Below are 26,625 nucleotides of genomic sequence, written 5' to 3'. Positions count from 1 at the left end.
TAAAGTGTAACATCGGTATGTTGTTACACTTACTACATACCGATGTTACACTTTAAAAAAATCTTTTTTGTTGTTACACTTTGAAAAAATTCGATTGTGTTGTTTCATTTCAATAAATTTTTTTATTTTTGTTTCACTTATATGTGTTGTGAATAGAAGTTGCGTTTTCATTCTCGGACATTCAATTATATTTAAGTTTTAACCGTTCATCGATACTCTAAATATATTCGTCATCGAATCGGAAAATCGGATTGAATTACATGAACGAGGAAACCAAAGTGAGTCTATACCATTGGATAGAGATGCATCTACCTTGGATACATTTTCTATCTAACCCATTGAATCAATGAGACAGCTTGACTCAAACTAAAAATGGAAAAAAAAAATGTTTTAAATCAATGCTCCATTACCATTGCGTGTATAAAATACGAAACTGGATGGTGGTCATAATGCTCCGAATGGACAGTGTTCTGTGTTTCTATTACATTAGAGTATGCTATCTGTCTGGAGCGTTATGACCGCCACTCGAAAAAATAAAAAATAAAAACGAAAAAAAGGTATCATTTTAATTTACCGTTTATTGTTTCTATATAAAAAAAAGAGGAAAAAAAGAAGAAAAAAATGGATTTTTTCTCTAAATAATACAGTAATCAATATCAATTATATAGCTAAGATTTAGAAGTAGATGAAGAGAAATCCGAAAAAGGGGGTAAACTAATAGTTGACTCATTTAGTTGTTGTTGTTGTTTCTTTCATTTATTTCATGTCTAAATCTGGTTTCATTTGCAACTATGTAGTGAAAAGAAGAAGAAGAAGAAAAAATGACGGAGAAACGATTCATCAAAATTTAAGATGGTTATCATCGATGGTTTATTATAATTTCCACCGACTAATCACTATGCACTGTTCTCTTCTGCTGTTTTCTTCTTCTTCTATTTGCGAAAAAAAATTTATTTGCATTTGCTAAAACTTAAAGAAGAAAAAAAATGGTTCGCTTATGAAAACCGCTAGACTGAAACTCGGTCGTGCTCGGTCGAACATGAATGGAATTTCATTAATTTTATTTGATCGCGCGTAACTTTTCTCTCCTTCGTTATTTTTATGTTATATTATTTCTTGTTATGAATATAGCACGTAAATACCTAAACAAAACGAATTTTTGCTCACAAAGCATCATATTTGATCGTCCGGATCGAGTTGAACGTCGTTCGATTTTGTTTCTTGATTTATAGTTTAGTTAGTCTCCCTCACTTTTCATCATCATCATACATATATAGCAAACTAAACCTAGACTTGATGCTCATTTCTATTACTATTTCTTCATTTTAATTAATTTTTTCTCTTCTCCTATTATTCACTCATTGATTGAACGAAATGTCTTATTGTATTGCGTTGCAAGAAAGAAGAAAAAGACGATTCTTATCTATGTAGAATTCGTAAGGATTGCATGAATTTGCTTCAACATATTCCTGACTCAGTTATACATTTAGTTGCATCGGATTTTCATTATTTCTGTTTTCTTTCTCCATTTTGTTCGGGCTAATTAAAATACAAGAAGAATAGATAGAGAAGGCGGATAGATGCGTGATGATAGATTGAGATAGAGAAGGGAGGAAACAAAATAAAGAATTTTATTTGATTCAGTTCTATATTTAAAAACTAAATTATTAAATAGGCTTCAAATTCAACTGACCTACATTCAACGTTTCTTTCTTCAATTTTTTTTTTTTACTTTTTTCCATTTGTGTCTATAATTATTTAAAAAGTGGACACTAAACCTAATTGGATTTGGATTGAATTTTTTTTTTTCTGTCTCTCTTCTTTGTTCAATAGTCAACCCATAAACGTTTGGTATGATTCTTTTGTCTCTTCCTGTATGTAATTATTTCGGTTTGAATTGTTTTTTCTTCACTTTTTTCAAACGATTTGTTCTAAATAACATGAATTCAATATTTTCCTTACGGTTGACATTGATCGCGTGATGATTGTATATGACAAAAAAAAAACGAAATGAAAATACAACGAATTTGAAAGTCACTGCAAAAATGCATAATGAATGCGATATTGGACGCATATACCATCATGGTGATTTTTTTTTTTTTAGTGATTTTCAAATAAAATGTCTCCATTTAAAATTTACGTAAAGAGAAAAGAATACAATTATACTTCAAAAAAATACATCAAAAGTAAATATGGTTTTAAAAAAAAAAGATCATCTAAAATACTCATAAGAATACGATATCTATCAAAATAATAATAATAATTAGATAATAAAAAAAAAGAAAGAAAAATTTGTTCAAAGAAACGAAAAGAAAAAATCATTGCAATATCTAATTTGATTAATGAATAGAATATGTCTCGCAGAATCGATTGGCCTAATTCGCTTATTTAAATGTGTTTCTTATTTAAATTAAAGCGCAAAGAAAAAAATAATATTTATTTATAAGGAATATAATCGGGTCGGAAAAAATATTGCATATAAATTGATCACTTTCAATTGTCTAGCAATTATGGCTTTCCGTCAATGAATGTTGTTTTGGTAGTAACCAATGTAATTTTTTTTTATAGAAACTAATCTAATTATCAATTGGATATCCCGCTTCGTCGCATCTATGTTGTTTCTTCTTCATTATCCCTTTGAATCGGTCCCTTTTATATTCCATGTCCCTTGTTGTTGTTGTTGTTTTTTTTTCTTGGGTACAAGTTTACAAGTGTTTTTGAGGGAAGAGGAAAATAAACAAGTCTATACTCCATTCCATATTCACTTAGAACCTAATGATGATTTCTCTTTTTTTTCACGCTTATTTCTCTTACATTCTTCAGGATGAATTCACTTTCATTTTTTTCTAAAATATATCTTTATATTTATAAATCTATAAATTTGTTGTTATTGTTATTAATTTGTCAATTATTTGTTTTTTTTTTGTCTCCGTTATTTTCGTCGGATTTTTTTTTTTACTTTGCATTTCTAAATGTTTGTTCGTTCCATTTTTTTTTATTCATTTGCCTTAAATATCACGTAAATTAATACGCTTGAGCTTCTTTGTAATCACTTGGGTCCAATGTGAAGAAATCTTCTAGTTTCCATTGAAGCGTTTCGAATGTTGGTCGTCGCATTGGATCTTTGTGCCAACACTCTAGCATGATCTCGTACAGTGGCTGCGTACAATTTGGTGGGCAAGGCATACGATAACCGTGTTCCACTTGACTTAATACTTCAGCATTGGTCATTCCTTGATAAAAAAAAAATTGGAGTAGATTTGATTAGTTTTTTTGTTCGTTGATTGTCATTGAATCATTGATAAAAAAAAATTCAACATTAAAATTCAATTTTTAACACAATGAAATGAACACAATCACATAAGTTTCATCTCAACGAGATTGTGACTCACCTGGATATGGAATGCGACCGTATGTCACCAGTTCGGTGAGCAAAATACCGAAACTCCAAACATCCGATTTGATGGAGAATTTACTGTAGTTAGCTGCCTCTGGTGCCGTCCATTTGATCGGGAATCGAGCTCCAACTCTTGCTTCGTATTCATCTTCTTTGATTAATCTACGGATGGCAATCAAACAATCAACATCATTAATAGAGAAAGATTAGAAGGGACATTATTATTATATCGAATTAGCCCATTTTCGACCAAGCCTTTAATTTTTCATAGAAAATGGTCGATTTTTCGGTAGATAATGGGTTGAACCAAAATTTAAATATTTTCCATGTTTAACCATAGACAAAAAATGTATACAATTTTTCATTTGAAAATAAATATTTATAAACTGAGACGTTTTCCTACCTAGCTAAACCGAAATCGGCAATTTTCACAATATTATTGTCAGCCACCAAAACGTTACGAGCGGCCAAATCACGATGAATGTAATTTTGTGACTCTGTAATTTAAACAAGTATATTATTATGTGATGTATATCATGATTCGTTCTATTGCATATTCCATTCAATTGGACTCAGTTCAAAAGTCTCACAATTGTCCATATCTTTTAATTGAAGAGTCTCAGTTTTGATTCAAAACTTTTGAATGGGAGAATCTCGCGATTCGAAACGTAACCGAATCACAACAAACGATTAAAATCAGAATCAAAATCGATGGTACTTACCTAAGAATGCCATTCCGGCGGCGATTTGCGCGGCCATGTCAATCAGTTGAGGTAATTTTAAGTTTCTTCCTTTGCCTATGTGCGATAAATCGAATGACGTTTATTATTTATTTACATTTTAAAGTTCATAATCAAAATCAAATATTAAATGAGAAAAACGTAAGTCCAAAAATTACCTTGCAAGTACTCGAGCAGTGAACCATGTTTCATTAATTCAGTGATAATGTAGATTGGCTCTTCGACCGTGCAAACGGCATATAATTGAATCAATTTTTGGTGACGCAGTTTCTTCATGATTTGTGCTTCGGCCAAGAAATCTTTTGGATCCATAGTGCCTAGAAATTATGCGATGTGAAAATGGTGTTGAAAAGTTCAATTAGTATATGTATTGAAATTAGGTGTAAATGAAATGGTCGCGTGCGTGTTTCGAAAGAAAAACAACGACAATCATGTCCGTGTGCATACCCGATTTGAGAGTTTTGATCGCAACTGGTGTTGTATTATTCCAAAGACCCTCCCATACATCACCAAATTGGCCTGAGCCCAATTTGCGTACGAATTTCAATGAGCCTCGATCGATTTCCCATTGGTCTCTGGTTCGATGTGATAAGCCTTCAGTTACTGGTTTCTCAATCTATATTTTACGTAAGCAATAGCAAACAATTAGTATGAAAAATTGCATTAAATTCTTCTCATCATGTACAATTTGGTCAACGAAATCTAATTTCTAATTTTCAAGAATTAAACAACAATCAAACGGAACGAAAAACAACAAATCAATCGCATTAAATGGTGATTTATTACAAAAACGAAAGAACATCGAAAAAAGTAGCAAAATCCAATATGTTAAAAAAAAGAAGAAAAAAAAACACAACCAAAATTTATCTATTTCGAGCAGTATAGTTCACTTGGAATTTTAATTTGTTTATTTTTATTGTTGTTATTATTGTGGTTGTTTATTGTAGTTGAGTTAATGATAGGAATGGGAAGCTCGGTGTGTGTATGCTTTTGTGATATGGATATAATGAGAGAGTGTTGTGAAAATATTTAAATTTCCAAACAGAAAAGACGAGAAAGAAAAAAAAATGCGCTGATAATAATAATAATAAAATAAATATACTGATCATGTACACATTAGGAATTTTAATGGATCGATTTGTAAATATATTTTTTCCCCGTTTGTCATTCGCTTTATTGTTGTTGTAATATGATTTGTGTATATGAATAAGTGTGGAGAAAAATTGCAACGGAGACGAAAGAAAATAGAATGATTGTTATTAAAGACTGTTGTGTTAAGTGATTGAAATATGATTGCTTTTAGAAGTTAACAAACGAATGAAAGAAAGAAAGAAAAAAAAATTGGGTGCTAATTTTAGACATTTGAATTGATCCAGTTTGTCATGTGCTATTTTCTGGGTAGTCATAGAAAATTCGATTAACTCAATTTTGCATTGAGCAAAATTTTTTATCGTTTCCATTGAACATGTCACATTTTCGGAACGATCGCAATGATTACGACGTTTTATCGTCCGGTGGCGAACAAAGGCTCGTTCGCGCGTTTGTATTTCAGTCGGTGAGCAAGCGAATGTGTGAATTGACATGGTTCAGCTCATATATGCGTGTGTACGTATATCTGTGTACATAATAAGTGCAAAATAAGACTAAATAATTGAATAGTACGAAAATCAAACCCAAAACCTAAAACTGGCTCGAAAATATTGCGATATTGCGGGGCGGACAAAAAACGAAATCAAATGTATAAATAAATATCTATGCCAAAAATAAGTCAACCAAATCCAACAAAATTCAATATGGAAATAAAAGTGGGTAGAATTGCGGGAAAATCCATCGGAAAAATAACGATGATTAAAAATAAAAGTCAAGAGAGAAAAAAAAAACATCAACGATAAGGTTGTCGATATGGATGGATGAGATCGATAAAGACAGAGAGAGGAGTGTGAAAATAGGGGTGTTTTTTTATGTTATCATGATATAAAACATTGTCCTGCCGATGTTGAGGTGTGTAAGTATGTGTGTGTGGATCATGTGTATAATAATGAATTGGTTGACTGTTTTTTTTTTTTTTGTAAATTAAAACGAAAATGGGAGAGATGAATTTCTGTTTGTCAAAACAAAATCCTACCTCGAAGAGGGCCGAAAAATGGTTCGACTAAATTAAAAAGTTTAAAATACAAAAACAATTATTATATTTGTATTTTGGCTTGTCTGCAATTTTTGATTGAGAATGGTTTAATGTGTGTGTTTGTGTATATTTTTTTTTTTTTTTTGCTAAAAAATAAGACTATTTTCTTTTTGTCAATTTTCCACGTTTTTCAATGCAATTTCTTCATTTTTTTAATCTCATTTGCTTTCTCTTTGGATATAGTGTGTGTGTGTGTGTCTTGTGAGAGACAAAAGTATATTAAAACGAAATATATGGTAACGAAACAGCTGAAAAAGCGGGGTTTAAATTGAACGTAAAAACGAAATTTATCATCACTTGAACACGCAAAAATCTAAATATATGACATCGTTCCCTGCATGCAGAGAGCCATTTGTTAAGGCGGGGTGCAATTTCTCGTTTTTTTTTTCGATTATTTTTTTGTTTTTTCGTTTCTTCTTTTCAGTTAGTTAGTTAGTGTTAGCTTAAGTAATAATATTTAGATTATCACAAGTAATTGTTGAGTGTTATTGGTGTGAATGGAATGTAAAATGTGGTAAATGTACCTGTACACAGGCCGATCGCAGATTGACACACAGTCCATCGGAATCCTTTGAATAATGTTCCACCAACTCTTGCAATGTTCTACAAATGACAGAATACGCCGATTAGGTTTGCAGTGAAGTGGGTGAATTTAAAGAAGATGAATTGATGACACATTACCTGAATGTTGTGCGACGTGCAATGAAAAATCCACCCTCGTCCAATTGACGAATGCGATAATGTTTGACCGTGTCGCCGTCACGCACTGAAAATTTTAATGCACACAAATCGAAACGAATTTAATGGGATTTATTACGCATATCGAAAAAAAAAAACCAAAACAATCAGATCAACTTTCACAATCAGATTCGTGGCAAAGTAAAATACAGAAATGAGAACACATACCTGAAAGTGAGTAGTCATTGTGACGACTCTCTGAATCACGAATCAAGAATGCTCCATGCTCATTCTCTGGAAGAAGTAGCTTCTTTTCAGCTTCGATACGCTTTATTTTTCGGAAATACCATCTGCAAGAAAAGAAGACAAAAGAACCATGTTAATAAGTATAAATTTCGATGCGTTTCAATCATCAATAATTTTTTTTGCCTAAGCGAATTATTTGGATTTGATGTGAAAACAATTTTTATTATGCTGCTATTTGCTTATTTTATCGCACAAAAACAAGCCTCTTTGTGACTTGCAGTGATTGATGTGGTTTGATTTGATTGCATGATTGAAATCACATTTCAATCGAATAATAATTAGCTTCCCATATGATATCACAAATTGCCATTCCAAAATATTTCTCTCTTTCTGTTCGCTAAACTCAGAGTAAACTCAGAGTAAAGACAGAGAGAGAGAGAGAGAGAGAGTGAGAGAGCCAAGCAACAGCTGGCGACAGTCGCATAATCCATTTATGACGCATATCAAATTACAACAACAGAAAAGATTCAGAACAGAGCATTCGAGAGACAACACCACGCTGAAGGGAGATAGAGAGAGAGAGAGAGAGAGTAAAATCGAGTGACTTATATTCGGCCTCGTAATTAATAAACACTTATGCTGGCGTATACGTAAACGCTAATGATAGTTCAATTGGCATATTGCCAAGTGTTGTTGCGTGTGTACTGCGGTGTGTTTTTAATGTTTAATTTTACGATTGCCTAGCGCCACGCACACATATGAAAATGATGTATGGTTTGATACGTTGCAGTAAGTGTTCAAACATCACGTTACATTCGATTGATATTGCAATTAGTAATATGTTACAAATGACGACAATGCATTGGATGCATTTGGCCGGCGCACATCCGAATATAAAAGTCCTGTCGATAATATCCATTATATAAATAATCATTACAACTAATTCTCGGCTGGTCCAATATTGGTTGATACGAGCAGAAAAACACACACAATTTGCCAAACTCCAAATTCGAATCGGCGCTTCCAAATGACATCGACAGCACAAATGAAAAAAAAAACACAACGCAAAGAAAAAACCGATATAAATTATATAAAGAAATTTCTCCAGTTACACATATTTCGTTTTGTTATCAATCCGTGTTGTTGTTAATTCACGTGCTACAATATTAAGATGGACGTTTTTTTTTCTTCTTTAATTTGCTGCTAACGACGAGATTTGGTCGCATACATTAAATCTCAAGCAGAAATCAGTCGCTAAAAGAGAGACGAGAGGCGCTTTTACGATAATTTACTTTTAATTATACTTCCATGATGTTAATAAAAGAGAAAAAAAAAACATTCGTGTACTGTTTTTTCTTCACTTCGTCGGCTAATCAATAAATAAAGTGATTTTTTTTTGTATGTCCAATGTCTGTGGCGAGAAAGATGCAACATGCACAAGATTCACACTTGATCGCTGTTGTTGTTTTTTTCTTCTGCTGCTGTTGTCTTTATTATGAATTGGCGTTGCAATTGAGCCGGCGCGACAAGAGTGTGAAGGCGCGCAAGCGCGCAAATTACGTTGATTGAAGTTCGAAACAACGAAAGTAGCAGAAGAGCAGCGATAAAAATCGGATCATCGTTCGCACAGTTGAAATGTTTGTGGCACGTTGGCGCCAACCGATTTTCCTTGTGATTTTGTGTTAGTGGCGTCAGACTTGGGCGGCACGTTTGCTGCATTTTCTTCATTATAAGATCCATATCTTTTTCATCATCATCATCATCATCATCATCAATGGTCATTTTTAGTTTTTTTTTTTCTCTCTTTACTCCATCATTTAAGGAATTCGAAAATGCTCGCAATTAGCCGGCGATAGTTTGAAATAGAAACGGAAAAAATTCGTTTCACATGTACCAATTATTTTGCATATATCTAAAAATAACACGGTAAATGGACCCGGCATATTATTATTATTTTCTGCTGCCATACGCTTGATATCCACCTTTTTCCGTGTCAATTTATTGGTTCAATTAAACCAGTTCCGTTTGCATCAACGGAATTCGGACAATCGAATTCCTTATCAAGAATATTAAACGATTGTGCTAAGTACGGTTTGGTTTAACGAATGTGTGTCAAACATCCATCAAAGTGTTCCATTTGTCACACACATACACACACACGGTCATGTGTTATGGAATCAATTACCGAGACCTAAATTTCAGTTTGAAATTCAGCATTTGTTTTCGTTTTAAGGCGATTTTGCAAAATACCGCAAATAGATTTGAAAACCGAGAAAAAAAAGTCCAACAGCGATACAGACGTCTCCATCACTCAAACATCAAAATTTCAAGTGGAAGAAATGATGATGATGAAGAAGAAGAAAAAAAAATTGACGGACAACTAATTTGTAGCGGCGGCGTGAAAGTAAACGGCGCTTGTGATTTTTAGACTTGTAATGTACACACAGCGGAGTACATTGGCTGAATGGCTGTTCGCTGTTGTGTCTTCTTTTTTTCGCGGTTCAATCAACATACTTCTCAATTGGTCACTTGCCATTGCTGACATTGTGTAAGTCAGCCTATGTGAAGAGCATGAGAAAATTTTGCTCAAAATTTCACAGTGTGTTTGCCATGCGATGGATATATGGCGAAAAAGAGAAGATTCAAATCGATTGTCTAAGCCTAGGTTCAAGCATCGGTTCGGGCATAGAAATATGTTTACCTAGATGTTCTATACCGCATAAATATGCCGAGCATAGACGCGTACGGATGATCGTGCGACGAACGTATCACCAGATCCATCGTTGTTTGCTGTGTATTCATACACACACTAACGCGTGCATTTGCAATACACGGGGCGACCGTGCATTGCGAGACGCACGCGTTAGTGTGTGTATGAATACACAGCAAACAACGATGGCTTTGGTGATACGTTCGTCGCACAGTCGTCCGTACGCATCTATGCTCAGCATATTTATCTTGCATAGAAATATGCCCGAACCGATGCTTGCCTAGGTTACACTTGCACCGCTAAAGTGTATCGAATCTGATGCTACAATTATGAAATAACCTGTTTGGAGTGCGACAATCATGCGCCTCAACAACGAATACAACAAATGGCGCGATAGAAAAAAAGAGAGAGAGAGAGACAAACAAAAGGCAAGAGAAAGACGGATAGATAGGGACAAGATGAAAATAAATTGAATGAGCTTGTAAAGTAAACTGAATTAAAAGTTGTCACTCTAATCTAAAATGCGCACGCTTTAACTTCATTATTATTATCATTAACATGAACGGCACTTTGAAGACGACGCCGATCAACTGACACTTGCTTTCGATTTGGTCGGATCGACTAAACGCTGCGCTAGTTTCAATTCGATCTCTATAAATAATAGCGACGATGTTTTGAATAAATGTTCTTCTGGTTGGGCCGGTCTTTGGTCGTCCTTTCATCGAGCCCATTATCAATTTCAACGCGTTTGCAATGACACATACAAGTGTTTTACATCGTGTACCATAGATCGAATCGCACGGCAATTTTCATTGCAACACATTGCCATTGTCTGAATGGCCAGAAAACCAGTCGAACACAGGAAATACCGCCCAACAAAATCCTTGCTATTTTTAGATGAACACATTTTGATGGGTTTTTCCTTTTATCATGTAAATGCAATCGAAATTATAATGCTTAGAATTGTGAAGACAAAGTTGAGTCTCAAAATATATACACAAACAGAAATTCGAGCAACAAAGGCAATGTTTTAGGCAAAGTATGTATGTAAGCTTCAATTGCGTCTTCAACGTCTATTTTTCAAAATGGTCACATTTCAGTTGCTGTTTCTCGTTGAGCAGCAAAATTGCGGCCGACCATCATCATCATCATCATCATCATCAACGACAAAAACCGTTCACGCCGCTGGAACGGCTATGCTCTCTGCCTCTATGCCACTCAGTGTATGTGTATACTAAGTGTCGTTTTTTCTTCGTATCCATCAGACACTCAACCAGATACATAAAGAGTGACTTTAATTATTCGAAATGAAAAAAGAAAAAAAGGCGTTTGCACGATTTGCAAGAAGAGGCAAGTTTTTTTTAGAAGAAAAAAAGTGCACACATATCTTTCCATACACAAAAAAGGAAGAAAATGTTCAATGAGCGAAATAGAAAAATGCACATTAATCTAAAAATAACCACACGGTTTCGACGTACGCATTTTGTCATGTGCGTATCACATGCGCCGTTCGGTTTTTTTTTCTCTTCAGCATGATATGTCGTTTTGTCTTTCGTAAGCAATATTTTTGCACGGTCGCTTGGTCGGCCGGTGCGATGTGTGTGTACGCGCTCAATAGAGTACTCAAGATGCATTCAAGTCGTTTGTTTTATCTGATGAGTATCTTCTATGTTGGCTGGCTGGCTGTCGCTCGTTGTTTCGTTGTGTGGATTTTTTGTTTTCATCTCTGATTGAGGCGATAGAGTGTCGATGATTATGCGAATGATGTGTAACACACATAATGAAGAGCCATGCTACAGCGAACAAAAAAAAATCAGCGCTGTTTTTTTTTTTGAACGACTGAAAGAAAAAGACACTTTAATTATACGCATGATAGATAGAAAGAGAAGTGCATGGTTGTGGCAGACGGTGTCGAGCGCCAACTTTTACTATGTCTTCAGCATTAAATGGTTATATGCACACCACTTGGAGGTGCATTATTCCAACGATTTGCTTAATTTGTTCAATTTGATTTTGTACGCACATTATTTGCGTATCGCGTTCGGAGCAACGGCAGTAACAAATGCAGTCAGCGGAAACAAAACGGCCAACCTGAATCGTTTGCAGCATGGAAAAAAGGGAGCAAATGCTGGAGCTGGACAAAGAATGAACGAGAGGTGGAGAGAGAGAGAGAGAGAGAGAGAGAACAGCAAGAAATGAAACGGTTTTGTTGGCAAACGGACCCAACAAACCAATTTTATGTGACAGTTTCACAATTAGCAAATGTTGTGCTCGCAACAGAATTTCTGCTGAAACTGTTGTTGTCGGATGAAGCCCAGATTCTGTCCGTTTTTATTCTATTTTCTTCATCTACGGCTTAGCTTCGCCTCAATGATGTATTCATCTCATTTATATTTTTCTTGGGCGAACACCTTTTTTTTTCCTGCCTCATTTCACTCTGTTCCTCTTCTTCTTACTTCAATTTCCATTTTTTTTTCATGCATTTGCACAGCCCGAAGAAAAATTGCCCTCGCGCGCGACGCACCATGGAAAATTGATAACGAAACGAGAGAGAGAGGAAAGAAAAACCGAACCGGACAGAGAAACAACACACCACAGAAAGATAAAGAAGCAACAACATGAATCTGCATGAATCGCAATGAGAATTCTAATTTGCTATTTATAGATTCGCCTTTTTTGCTTCTACTTCATTTTCGATTTTAAGTGTTAGACAACGGTAGCGGCGGTGGCGGTGGCGGCAATAACACATCGCATCCAAATGTGTAGCCTAGCGCATTTGTACTGACAACGGGCAAACAACGATGTCGTTGACGATAATCAAGTGGCATGGACAAAGTGACCAATGTGTTTGAACATATATTTTTTTTCTCTTGATTTCATCTCCTTTGCTTCACATTAACTTCGTTGTCGTCGTGTTCGTTGTTGCAGCTACGCGCTCTGTTTTTTTTTTCTTCTTCTTCTGTAACTTGTTGTGTATGTTACACCTAATGTTACCATTTTGTTGGATATGCTCATAGAAGCAATTTGGAATGCGATGATGATTATAGCCAAGCTATCTATCAATCCGATTGTGGTTCGATCTCGTCATGAACGGATTATTACAGTTTGTTTTTTTCTTCTCTCTTCGTTTTCGTCTTTTTTTTCCAATTCACTCGTTGTGTGCATGTGATCTTCTCTATCTCTTTCCATTTTTCTTACACCAATTTACTATATTAAGAAACTCGATTGACTGATTAAAAAAAAACGCACACACTATTTCTATAAATAAAACCAATTACGCATCCATCGAACTTGTAATTGATTTTATAATCTATTTTTAATACAAAATATTTCTCAGTGGCTATGATTTAGACTGTCGCCACGGTTTTTTTTTCTAGCCACTTCTTCCTTTTTTCTATCTCATGCTCTTGTTTACATTGAGGCGACGTGATGCTTGGCTTTCCAAATCATTTGAAATTGCCATTTTAATGCGTATGAAAAAAAACCCGTGCACACGCCAAATGGGCTTTGTACCTTTGGTATTTGTAGTTGTTTGCTGTTTTGGTTTGCGTTCGATCAATGTTTCAATTAATTCTGAGTTGCTCATTTCCAAATCGGTGGACCAAAACGAAACGAAATAACAAAAAACTTGTTCAGATCTGTTGACACTGAGTCATCACGAAACGATTGCCAGTTCATTGAATTTCTGTGAAATCATAAATTTTCGATGGGATTGGGTGTGTGAGATAGAGAGATCGGATCGGTAAGGGCAACAGATCAATAGTTTAAACTAGTTATTGAGTGACGATTAGAATGCAATGACTTGGGTTTTTTTCTCCCATTTTCTCTCTTCTATTCTCAGAATAACGAAATATTGTCATATAGTGACAGGATGATTTAGCAATGACCTTGATGTAGATTTTTAACGGTTTTAAACACGTCTCTGTGTGATTTCTCTGTCTCTCTCTTTGTCTCTCTCTCTCATACACGATTCTTTATCCATATGAAATATAAGCTTGTTACCGCAACGGTTACATAACACACGGTTTTTCAATGGATCTGAGATCGTTGGCATTCGAATGCGTGTAATCAATTCTTATATGCAATCTCCGCAATAGTTCGAGCTCATACTCGCCGGATCGTCCAATCTCGATTCGTTTCACATGTTCTCACAAAATAATTATGGAATTTTTCCCTATTGAACACGAACAAAAAGCTTGCAATGAGACTACGATAGGTTTTTTGTAATTTTTCATTGTTTCAGCCCTTGTACCGGTGCGTGTATGAGCATAAGCTTGTTTTCATTCGAAATTGGACTGGTTTTTTTTTCTTCTGTGAATCACTTGCAGGTTATTCGCCTTTAATTCGTACTGAGCGAACAGTTCACAGAGCTAATATATAATGGCATTTTGTGATGATCCGATAACAAATCGGTTTTTTATGCTTTTTTCATTTTCAAATAGATAATACGATAAGACTGTTGATTTTTGTTAGTACCTTATGGGATTGATTCATTTACGTTATTCGGTTTGTGTTTTTATTTTCACGTAATAATTGTGTTATGCTCGTTCAATATTGCACAATCATAACGCGCTTGAACTATTCAAGTGACTTTAAATGAAAAGTGGCTGCTTGAACGGTGAGACACACACACACACACACAAAACCCCAGTCGAATGACGAGGTAAAAGCAGCGGATTTGATGCAATGCACACTGATTGAAGGCCTGGTCATAAAATACGGTGAGATGAAAGATGAAGAAAGAGCGAAAAAAAAAACGACTTGGCTGGCGCCATTTTTTTTAGACAATGCGATGAAACGACCAACAACGAAAATCCATATTAATACAAATGAAAGATCTAAGCGATTTTTCTTCTATTCAAATATTAATTTTTCACATAAATTTCGATGCGACTTGCAGTCAAATCACTTGAAATTAAGTTATGAAATGCGTGAGATGTGTGTGATGTATGTGTCTATGCTTGATTGATTCAAAACTCCTAGTTCTCTTATGCGTTGTGTTTTTGTTGGGTTGTGTGACTCGAAATGGATGCCGATCGTTATCGACCGAAATACAAATGAATTCCGGCCATTGATGTGACCGACTACGATGCATACCATGGCCAGCTGCCGAGTAATTTCAATCAATTTATGCATAAATCAACGACGACGACGACGACGACGACGACGACGTCGACGATCTCATTTCATTCAACTCCTTTTGTCGCCCTTTCTCTTTAACTTTTGATTAATTTAATAGGCCACTGATTCGTAAAATATCGCGTAACATTTCAAATGTGTGGTACACAAGACCGAAGTAAAGAAAAGAAGGAATTTTTTTTTTGTCGAATAAATTTAACAATTTTTGTGATGGATTGGCTTACACAGGATTATACGTAATCAAGCCAACCAATCAACATTAATTATTAAACAATGAGGTATTTGAGTGGCAGTCATAACGCCCCGGACGGATAGCATACTCTAATGTAAATACAGAAGCATGCTGTCCAGGGCGTTATGACCGCCACCCAGGTATTTGAATTTATTTTTTTTCATTTCGATGACGGAAAACTGAGAGGCACAGACATACATATGTGTGAGTTGGGATTAAAACTTACGGTTTTTCGTTGAGAAATTCACCGCGAGTGAATTCACTGAGTCGTCTTGACTTTGCTTTCTTCACGCTGTGCACCGTGGATCGTTTAACCATTGATTTTGTTTCGTTTAAATTGGATTTGTTTGAGATTTTTTGTTTGGTTTTCAATATTTTGCCATCACTCATTAAATTGATTGCTTTGCATTTTCCACTATCACTACGGCCATTTTGCGCCGATTGTTCATTAGAATTATTGTTATTTCCATTTTTACTACTGTCATTATTATTGTTGTTATCATTGCCAGTTATATGATTTTCGTCGTCAATTTTGTTGAGACTTTTTGAATGTTCATTGTGTGTGACGGCAGCGTTCGCGGCTGCGACGAGGCTGTCATTACTTTTAAGACTGTGCTGTGTAAGTAAATGGAATGATGGTGGCAACGGTGGCGGTGGAACGGATTGTTTGCGAGGCCTGATTTTTGGTGGTTGATCCGCTTGTGATAGTGGTAATGGTGATGACATTTTTCGTAATTTATTCATTTTTCTCATTCGCACCTCTTTTCGATGGCCGACAATTGGTTGTTGTTGTTGCTGCTGCTGCTGCTCTAATTTTCCATCTTTATTGACTGTACCGTTGCTGCTTGCACCCGGTACTGTTTCATCCGTTGTGTCTGTGTGCTCGTCGATCGTTTGCGGCAGAGATTCATTGTACGGTAAAAGTTTAAGTGGATTTGTCACATCAACCGTTGTTGCATTTGCATCGAACTGTGTGTTTCGTTGTGTGTAGGAGAGTATATGTGAGAAGCGTCGCATTCGATTCGTTTTTTTTGCTTTGCTCAACCTTGGACTGTTCCATTTCGTAAGAAATGATGATGAGATGCCCGGCGATATTGCATCAGTTGCCGGTTCACTGTAGGTATTTCCCTTTGCTTCGTCACTCATCGATGAACAGGTTGTTTGAATGCTACAGCTCGATTTTGTGTGTGACAATTCATTTTCATTGACTTTTTCCACCGAAAACCGTGTGTTCATCACATTTGGTTGCGCATGATCAGTCGTAGTCGTAGTTGCAGTCATCGATTGAGCTTTGCTCAAATCACATTGTTTCGATTGGATTATATCATAAATGCATCCATCGCTTGCGAGACTTTTACGATTCGCTCTGCATTCGGCATCGCTTACTTTGGCCATTTCAATGGCACCAATCACACCGTTCGGCAATGAATTCGATTTTTTCGATTGACGATGCTTACGCTGAATAATATCATAAATTGCGCCAAAGTTCAATGAACGGCTTTTATCGTCTTTATTTCCACCGGTCGTCGACGTCATCGTCGCTGTAGCTCCGTCACCGGTTGTTTGTTTATCGCTTGCATCGGAACTGTTGCCATTGATACGTTTATTGATGAATTTCTCGGAAGTGGCACGCGTACGACAAAACAATTCGTTATCATCGGATTTTCGCTGTAAAATCTCATAGATTGTGCCGTAGGTCATGTAGGCATCATACTTACGATACGCCTTATAAATGTCCGTCTTTTTCTGCATAATATCATAAATCGTCCCATACGAAATGAGCTTATCGTAGATTTTGAAATTGGTTTTATAAATATCATTTTTACTTTTCGGTGTGCGTGGTGCGGTTGTGGCCAGTACATCGCACTTATTTGCCACATTTTCTGCTTTTGATGTATCATTTGACGTTTGTTTCACTTTATTGTGCTCATTCAAATAGGCCATTGCATTCTCATCCATTGTGGACAGCGTTTTGGCATTTGTTTTCGCATATTGTTTGGACTTTTTACGTTTTGATTCATTGACATCATCACCACATTCACGCACCAACGCCTTGAATTCTTCATACGACTTTCGACGCGCTTTGATTTTCTCCTTTTTATTGCACACGGGCAATGTATGCTCGTGCTCTTGAACAAATGGCAACTCACTTTCGAGCGTCATTCGATTATGATAAATCGCTTTGAATTCTTCATAGGATTTTCGTCGATTGCGCGACTGTGTCGAACACTCTTTCAGCATAACATTGTCCTTATGTTGTTCGATGTGATTTGTGACTATCGATTCATTTTCGCCAATTTCATCATCGGGTGTCACCGTAATCGTTGGCACTATATTTTCAACATTGGATCGTGCATCGGTCATACTCGCATTTTGACTGCCCTCCTTAGCAATAAGTTCCAATTTATTTTGCATTTCAATGAAACCCGAATCCATTGAGCCAATCGTACACGATGAATCTAGGCTCGTTTTTCGACTGCCATTTTTACTACCGATCGCTTGCAATTGTATATTATTTGTGTCAGTGTCGGGCATGTCATTGCCTCCACCCAAATTTAACGATTGTATTCCATCGTCGATTGGCACTTGTTTCATCACAGTTTCGTTATCATTGCTTTTTTCATGTGAATCTACGGCACAAATATCATTTTTATCGAATGATTCACAGTCTTTTCGACTTAAATTTTCCTCATTCGACACCACCGCATTCGCATCCAACTGCGGTGGCGGTTTGATTAAATTGCTTGGATTGGCGAAAATATTCTGTTTTCGCAATTTGGTATTGACAGTTGCATAAGTAGGAACCGGCACATGATTACTGCTATCGATTGTTAAATGGCACATATTCTTTTCTACATTATACATAAATCCATGATTATGACCACAAGCCACCATTTTGTGTTGGCACGATTTTTTCACATCAACACCATCGAGCGATGGTTTCTGTGTTTGTTCGTTGTTAATGCATTTGGCACAGCATAAAAATTCATAAATAAAATCATACTTGCTCAGTTCGGGCATTTCGAATTCCGAATATTTTGGTTCGAGTTGCACCGTTGCCGAGTCAGTTGTCGTCGTTTCGGTTACATGGTCCAAGTGTTTGCATTGATTAACCGTGTGTTCGGATTCGATTGAATCGATTGCATCGGCACATGTGTTCACATCGATCGGAATAGTTGTCGAGATTTGTTCATTGGACTGGACACTTGATGGCTCAGCTGTTTTGCTTTGTACAGCTGATGTCAACGACGATGACGACAACGACCTCACTGGCAACGACTCATTGCTCGTATCTGACTCAGTGGCTGAATTTGGTTTGTGCTGCTGCTGCTGTTTGTGCTGTTGCTGGCCGTCACCATTGCTATTCACATCGATACCGCAATCGAGCAGAACAATGGCACCGTTACTGGGTAAAAGTAAACGACCTTCAGCCGCTGCATTAATGAGTTCGCGCAAAGCCAGCACATGCTGTTCGGTAATCATTCCTTCGAATTGTATGCCTTGCAGTGCAAATGCGGTCGGTTTTTGATTCGTTGAATTCGGATCGGAGCACCATACCACCGGTTGCTTGAGCGAAGACATTTTCGCTTCACTTTGCATCGAATTCGACAGCAGCGATTATGTGTGCACATTTACATGTGCAAGCACCTTAGATTAAAAATCAGACTCGCTGATTCACTCGCTTCTTCGTTTCGGCCCGTTTTTGTTTGTGCTTGGTTTAAGTTTATGCACGTTGAAATTGTGATGAATTGTAAATTGTTTTTCTTCTTCTTCTTCGTTGCGATGCACACTGAAGCAATCACAACACCTATTCAAATGTACCACCGAAACGACTATATACGCTGCGATGTTTATTTCTTCGTTTTTGCTGGAATTGAATACTCGGGGGCAAAAAAAAAACAGAAACTGTAATGGTTTTACAACAGCCACGTCGGTCGATATCTCAAAATAGTGTTTTTTTTTCCTTGGAATCCGTTCTCTCTGGCTGCCTGTTTCAGTCTTTCGTACACATCAAAGTGGAGCGTTGCACTATGCAAATGTCGATGCAATTGGTTTTTTTCGTAGATTTTCTGACGTTTTTTTCCAAGAAGTGCATGATTTTTTTTCGCATTTCAAATGTTAATCATTCATTTCCATTTTATGTAATTTGATTGAATTTTTGTCGTTTGTTATTTCCCTCACCGCCGTTCGATTCCGCCGGCTATTGCAATTAGTTTTTTTTTTTGTTATTTCGGTTTTATGGACAAGCGCATTAGAGTGTGTGTATGTGCACTTTATTATTCGCGGTTTTCGTTGATTTTACGTAATGCTCTCCTATTCGGCGAGTGCAATGTTGCGCTTAGCATTAACACACCAAGAGCCAACAGCCCATTCAGACTATTGCCACACAATGATACAAAACAATGTGTTGATTGGAACGAATTATGTGTTGCATTTGGATTTGGACGAAGTGGCTTGGTGCGCTGTTTTTTTTTTCTTCTCTTCGTTTTATTTGTTTTATGTCTCAGTAAAAATGCATTTTGACATGAATGTTGCTATTCAATTTCGAAGATTGTATTGTTTGCGGTGGCTGACGATGTTATTGCTGTGGCTGGGTTAAAAAGCGCGAGCCAATTTTCTGTTGCAGACTCACACACACTTGCCACCACTTTACAATTCACTTTGATTTTAATTTTGCTTCCTAGCTGTGTGTCACAAGCCTGATGTTGTTGTTGCGCTTTTTTCACTCTCTCGCGATTCATTCACTTCCATTGAATTAGTTTCTTGTTTGTTCGTTTTGTTGCTGTTGTTGTTGTTCTTATTCACTTAAAAAAAAAAATTTTTAGTCTGTAAAAGCTTTGCCGTTGTCGGCTCGTGATTATTGTATGCTACGTTGTTTTTTCATCGGTATTCAATTCAATGCTAAAAAAATATCAATTAGAAAACAAAATCATTGATTAGCGGCGTGACAATGATAATTGATTTGGACTTGCAACCGTGATTCGGACCCTTTTTAGTGCATGGAGAATAAAATCATTGTTATTTTGTGTTTGCAGTGATTTTCTTTCTGTGCTGCTGTCGTCGTTTTTTTTCTTCTTTCTTTCAAACTTGATTAACCGAATGAGGGAAGAGAAAATGAATGGATTTATATTTCACAGAGAGGGAGAGGGAGAGGGAAAGAGAAATAAACCTAATCGCATTTTTTTTCAGAATTTTTTTTTATCACTTTAACTCTTTCGCATTTTGTGTGCACTTTTCGCTTAATTACTTGAATGAAAAAATCAAATCAGATGCTTGATATCAAACAATCGACAAAGAAACTAGAACAAAACGTGCACAATATTGCCGCTATGCATCCGCCGTGCTCATGGAATGCCAATTTGAAATGTTCAACATTGTCGTGTTTAAAAAGAAATGTAAATTTTTCAATCGCTCTCACAAAACAAAACATCGAAATTGAAGAGAAAACAATAAAAAAAAGGTGAAATACAACGAAAAAAAAGGCACGAGAGCGACTGAGAAAAATTTATTGAATTTCCTGATCTAATTAAATGTGTAGATGTGTGTTTTTGGTACATATTTGGCGTAGCTTAACAGGAGCAACACCGTTTATCATACGACGCAAATTCGATTTCTATTTGTTAATTGAGACAACGCATGCAAGCGTGCAAGGGAGAATGAAAAGACAGGGAGAGAGAGAGAGATAGAGAGAAAAAGATAGAGTCATTATCAAAGCCACATACTCTTCCACAAAATGAAAGGAGCACCTGAACAATGTGTGTTTCAATGCGACTAAGCGTGGCATTATGATTAATTGGCCGATCGATGTCGTGATAATCTGCAAAGTTCACTTCTCAAAATGTCATATCGAATGAGCTATGATTCCCGTTTCGAACCGAAAAAAAAAACACGTGTGTTTTGTGTGAGTATGAGTGAAAAAGTTCAGCGTGCTCGTGCAAAATTCACTTGAAAACATGCACACCAAATTGTTCATGCATTTTGATTAGCATGATGATGACAACCAAACACACATACTCAGAGCAGGTAAAATGATTCACTTCAGTGTTGCCGATTTAGCATCAAAACACGAAGAAGAAGAAGAGGCAAAAACACACACACACACAGGCCATAAAGCGATTATTGCTTAAATCAACAAACAGCGAGCGTCGAGTGTCTGTGTTTATATTTGCATTGTTATCGTGTAAACGGGACTCTGTATCGCGGTTGAATGATGATGATGACAACGACGGCGGCGTCGACGACGACGGTTACGATTGTAATGCGTGATTGGATTGCAGAGAGAGAGAGAGAGAGAGAGAGAGAGAGAGAGAGAGAGAGAGAGAAATCACACATGAAATGTAAGCGACGCGTGCGTACATAAAACTATCGACATTAAAAGAATAACCCACTTCATCACCTCGATGCTTCAGTGTTTCTCTCTCTCTCGATTGCTCTTACTGGACAATTAACAATCGAATGGTAAATATTTATACAAAATGTATCATTCAATTTACGGTTATACCGATGGGGCTCAGCACTTTCTTCTGACACAAACTGCACTGATCGATTCAATTCAATGGACTTTTGTTTCTTCGTCAAGAGCAATCGGTTGTTATGAAACCATTTAGAATTGCTTGGCCGGGTATTTGTGATTTCCGTCGATTGATTGTTATGATGCGGTGTTTTCAATGGAAGAGAAAAAAAGCCCATCAACATTTAAGATGATAGATTAAAAGCATTCTATCTATTTGCCCGTCTGATTTGCTACTCAAGCGAGAGAAAATCGCGTTGATGAAGCGTCGTCGTTGTTGTTATTTTTTCAGACATTCATTCTTGGAAATTCTTGACGAAATTGCAAACCAAAACGAATGGACGAGAAAAGGGATAATAACAGAAGATGAAAAAGTATATGTATGTATGTGATCCGGTTTTTATTTTTCGACCGGCTTAATGCTCTGCACATAGCCTAGGCCAGAGAAAAACAATGTTACGTGCCCATTAGTGTGGCAAACAAACCAAAAAGAAGGCAAAAAAAACACACATACAGATCGGTGCGGCGCAACCATGTAGTTAGATCGGGCGATTTCTTCATAGAAACTGTTCGCTTAGCAACGTTTCTGGAAAAAATCAGTAGCGTGTGTGTGTGTGTGCGCATGTGTGTCTGTTTTTTTTTTACTTCATTTCGTTTTAGGTGAATGAACAGAGGGACACATAAACAAAGTCGTCGAAGAAAATCGTAAATAATGATACGGAATGTGGCCAAATGAGAAAAGATAGATGCAAGGGCTCAATTGCAAACAGCAAAATGCTTGGCTAAGATAGAAAAACGAAAAAGGTGCATATACACACACACAAATCGCGCAAAATCAAATGGGCTATGCATTTTCCTGTGCAGCATGCTGCACATTTGCTCGGCAAAGATAAGGCACACATAAACATATATAACACAACACGTTTGCTGTGCGCCTTTTTTTGTGCCCGTATAAAGCCAGTCTGTATATGCACAGTGTTCCTCTCTCTCTCTTTCAATCTCTGTGCATTCCTACATAATTTCATTATCTATGCTTTGGTTCAGATTGCACTTGAGTTTTGTCTAGAAGTTTGCGTAAAGTTTTAAATCACATTTGGCGATAGTGATTTTTTTTTCTCTTCTTTTTCTTCACTTAACACCAATAGAACCTGATTCACATAATTCTCGTTAAAGATTGTTCAATTCAAGATCTCTTACCGAGACCAAATGTGCCGTACCAGCAAAATGCGATTCGCATTGCTGCTGGTTGCATGGTTTTTTCTCTGTTTTTCTTCATGGCGTTCGTCTTGTGTTTTGTTTCTCTTCATTCATTCTGCGAATCGAATATAATCTAAGTCGATTTTGTTGTTGCTGCTGCTGATGCTGCGGCTAAAAAGCGTGGAAAACTTTTCACTCGCTCAGCTTCACCATCGATCGCATTGATAAATTTTCAAATCAAACGAAGCGGAAAAAGTAATTATCCATGTGATTCGTATATGTGAGTGAGTGAGTGATTTTCTTTTTTGCACACGCGAATGTGCTTCTGCTTAACGCTTCTCTCTTCCCGAATCCATTTGCTCATCACTGCCGCTATTATTGCTGAGAATGTTCCTATGGTGGCGTGGTGGTGCTTAAGCGTTACTGTGTTTTTTTCCTCTTTTTTTCTCGCACAAAATCACGATTGACAATCGCCTGAGAGTTACATAATGATTGCAATTTGCTCAATTACATATTATATTCATTGAATCGTGCTCAATTACTCGGCTATTCGATTTTTGTTTTCTTCACAGCGTACGAGCGAGTGAACAAGTAGGCGAGAGAGAGAGAGAGAGAGAAGCAAAGAGCCAGTGAGAAGGAAAGACAAAGAGCCAGTGAGAGATAGATGGGTCCGGCATATATCAGACGCCGTAAATCATGTTTTAGCACGAATAAATGTCATTCTGCAGTAATTCCATGTGTAATTATCTGGTTTTGATATGTTAAAACGATTAAAACAAATGAAAATTGCGATTTAGAGGGGGCGACAGAGGTAAAGAGATCGAATGATGTTATTTTTTTTTATTGCGATGCTCGAATTTGTGTAGCCAAATGAAGAATGATAAAGTGTGATCATGAGGCGTGGACGAAACGATACAAAAAAGCGTGTAGCTTTGACCTTGCACATATAAAATTGCCTCCACATACATACGATTTTGGTGCGAAGAAACGCATAAAAACCTAAACTTTCGTTTTATCCAACTCTGTTTTTTTTTACACAATTTCTATTGCCCAACGACGAATTTGAAAAAAATATATATAAACCCAATTGTGCATTTATGTATTGTTTTTTTCATCGTTCAAGTGGCACTTGAACACATTTCACGGCAGTTCGGTGGTTTGGTTGCACACATTTGGTTTGAAAAAAAAAGAATCGGTTCGCATCGCAAATGGTACACACACAAAAACCCATAAAACATTGCTCATAAAATATGCACAAATTTCGTCGTAAAATTCCCAAGACCACCGAGACTATTTTTGCGAATCAAATGCAGATGAGAAAAAAACACATACAAAAAAAATAAAGGGGTCATCGTGCAAAAATACAAATTGGCTGATTCGTGCCACTGCTCTCGGCCACAACAACGTTCATGATGGACGTATGGATCTCGCCTTCGATCACTAGCTAACACCACACAGGCCAATCGCGTACTATGTTGCATCAGAAGAAAGTGTGAATGATTCGATGACAAATAAAAGCTCGTGTAAACGTGACACTAAATCGCCCTTAATTTGTTCTGTTCAACCATGCAAATTCTCAATGAAATGAAAATCGAAATCGGATCGAGCTGCAGCGCTGCGAAAACGAATGTGATGAACACTTTTCATCATTGTTTTCGATTGTATTTCGGTTGTGCGGTTGTTTGAAATTCGAATGTGTGTTTTTATTAGATCAATTTGAACGTTTTTGTGTGTGCAAAGGTGTGAAAAATATATTTCCGTTTAGAAATTATGGGGAAAAAGTGATGAGTATTTTTTTTTGTTCAATTTCAACAACTCATTCAGAGAAATCACAAACACTTTCTCCCCATATCATGTGTGCAGCTACTGATTTTGAGCCCGTCATCATGAAATCCAAAATAAACAGACAATTAAAGCGACGTGAGCGATTAAAATTGACTTTAAAGCCGATTTCATGTGTTTGTGATTGACACAGCTGAGAATGTTCTTGAGCCATTTTGAACTGAATCACACAAACGAGCAGAGAAACAGCAGTAGTAGCAGAAAACAACAACAACAACGACAGAAAAAAATGTGTCTAGTGTCATTTCTTTGGCGTACGTAGTTTGAGGCATTTTAGTTGTTGGTTGTAATTTCGATTGAAATGCGTGTGTGTTTCTGTGTGTGTGTGTGTGTGTGTGTGTGTGTGTGTGTGTGTTTGAGTGTGGTATTGCGTGTAATCACCTGGGCACATTGAAACGTTTAAACAGCATGAATATGCGTGCGGCAATAAACTCGAACACGAATTTTTTTTGTTGCATACACAACACAGCAGCATCAGCAGCAGCAGCAGCGACAGGAAAAAAATTGTAGTTTAATGACAACAAATGAATTTGTAATTGAAATTGTGGTTGTACAAATGTAAATATGAGCAGCATATTGCTGCCCGGGGAGATTAAAATGAATAAAAAATCAAGCAAATGACGGGAGAGCGAGCGAGCGAGGGAGAAGTGAAGCAGAAAAAAAAATCAGTTTTGCATTCAACAATCGATGGCAACGAACGACAAAGACGATACGGCTAAAGCTTCCACTCTCTATCCATTCTTTCTCTCTGATTTCGGTTACCCATATATTTTGTTTTCGGTCAATTTGAGTTTATTTCAAGTTTGATGATTCGGCAGCAATTACTAACTAAATATTACCGAAGAAAAAAAAAACTTTATTATACTAAACGGTATGTTTGCATATACCATAATCACATACACTGGCTCCAGCCAAATGTAATGGATACGCACTAAAATTGGTCAGAATTGCGAATGAAAGCCACAATCAAATAACATTTATTATACTATGATTACGAATCGTGGTCGTTGTTTTTGTTTTGTTTTGTTTTTTGTTTTTGTTTTTTTTTTTGCTTCTTTTTGTTCGATTCGTATATTAATTTTCAATTTTTCAATGGTGATGCGTTGGTTTGTGTATGTGTTTCATATTGTTGCGTTTTGTTTTCAATTTTCTAAGAGCTCGCGATGCATCCGACCATAATTTTTGTTCTCTGTTTTTTCTTCTTCTGAGTTTGCATTGCAAACTCACGCACATACGCGCACATATTCATTTTTTATTCATTTCTGTTTTTATTTCATCAAATTTCAATTCATATCAACGAGTGAAGCGCGAGCGCAGGTTTTTCTTTTTCTTTCTTTCTTCCAACACGTCTATGCATTATCGATAATTTCGTATGCGCGCATATCCAACGGGGACAAAACAAAAAGACAACACAGAAAAAGTTCGACGCTTTCGACGTGTATGTATCACTGTCTCTGTTGACGGGCGACGATCAGTTTTTTCTACTTCTTTCATTTCATTCATTTTCCCATATTCTTTTCATAAATTAATTGTCTATTATTTGTTTCGATTAAATTTTTTTTTCTCTTGTTGTCTTTCTCTACACAGAGACTATCGCCACGTGAATTTTTATCGTTGATTTAATGGGATGGCAACAAATACAACCGAAGAAGAAGAAGATGGAACAAAAAAAAAACAAATAGCGCGCACGATCAAAACGCATTCGAAAAAATGCGCAACGTAAAAAAAACCGAACAAATGCCGATAGT

The 26,625-nt window shown here is 36.5% G+C and overlaps 1 protein-coding gene across 5 annotated transcripts in view; it reads right to left on the bottom strand.

Moving 5' to 3' along the window:
* Positions 1-1,629: 1,629 nt before the first annotated feature.
* The window catches only part of LOC129576939 (tyrosine-protein kinase Src42A), a 54,189-nt gene continuing 29,193 nt past the window's right edge, over positions 1,630-26,625 (bottom strand). For 3 of the 5 annotated variants that reach the window (XM_055463114.1, XM_055463115.1, XM_055463113.1), the window contains exons 2-11: positions 15,554-20,229; positions 7,229-7,350; positions 7,004-7,088; positions 6,847-6,925; positions 4,585-4,753; positions 4,296-4,454; positions 4,120-4,194; positions 3,801-3,894; positions 3,393-3,559; positions 1,630-3,233 (exon numbers count right to left, since the gene is read on the bottom strand). In XM_055463114.1, coding sequence (XP_055319089.1) covers positions 3,025-3,233; positions 3,393-3,559; positions 3,801-3,894; positions 4,120-4,194; positions 4,296-4,454; positions 4,585-4,753; positions 6,847-6,925; positions 7,004-7,088; positions 7,229-7,350; positions 15,554-18,927 — 4,533 coding nt within the window. In that variant the 5' untranslated portion in view covers positions 18,928-20,229 and the 3' untranslated portion in view covers positions 1,630-3,024. Of the gene's footprint in view, positions 3,234-3,392; positions 3,560-3,800; positions 3,895-4,119; positions 4,195-4,295; positions 4,455-4,584; positions 4,754-6,846; positions 6,926-7,003; positions 7,089-7,228; positions 7,351-15,553; positions 25,865-26,625 lie in introns of those variants that run through there. The other 2 variants (XM_055463112.1, XM_055463116.1) reach the window with 2 other exon arrangements.

Source organism: Sitodiplosis mosellana, unplaced genomic scaffold (genome assembly GCF_009176505.1).
Source record: "Sitodiplosis mosellana isolate CC-2019 unplaced genomic scaffold, AAFC_SMos_1.0 Smas_scaffold_6191, whole genome shotgun sequence".
Classification (NCBI taxonomy): Eukaryota; Metazoa; Arthropoda; class Insecta; order Diptera; family Cecidomyiidae; genus Sitodiplosis; species Sitodiplosis mosellana.
Note: the sequence above shows the minus strand (reverse complement) of the source record. Positions and strands in the feature narration are given on the sequence as shown.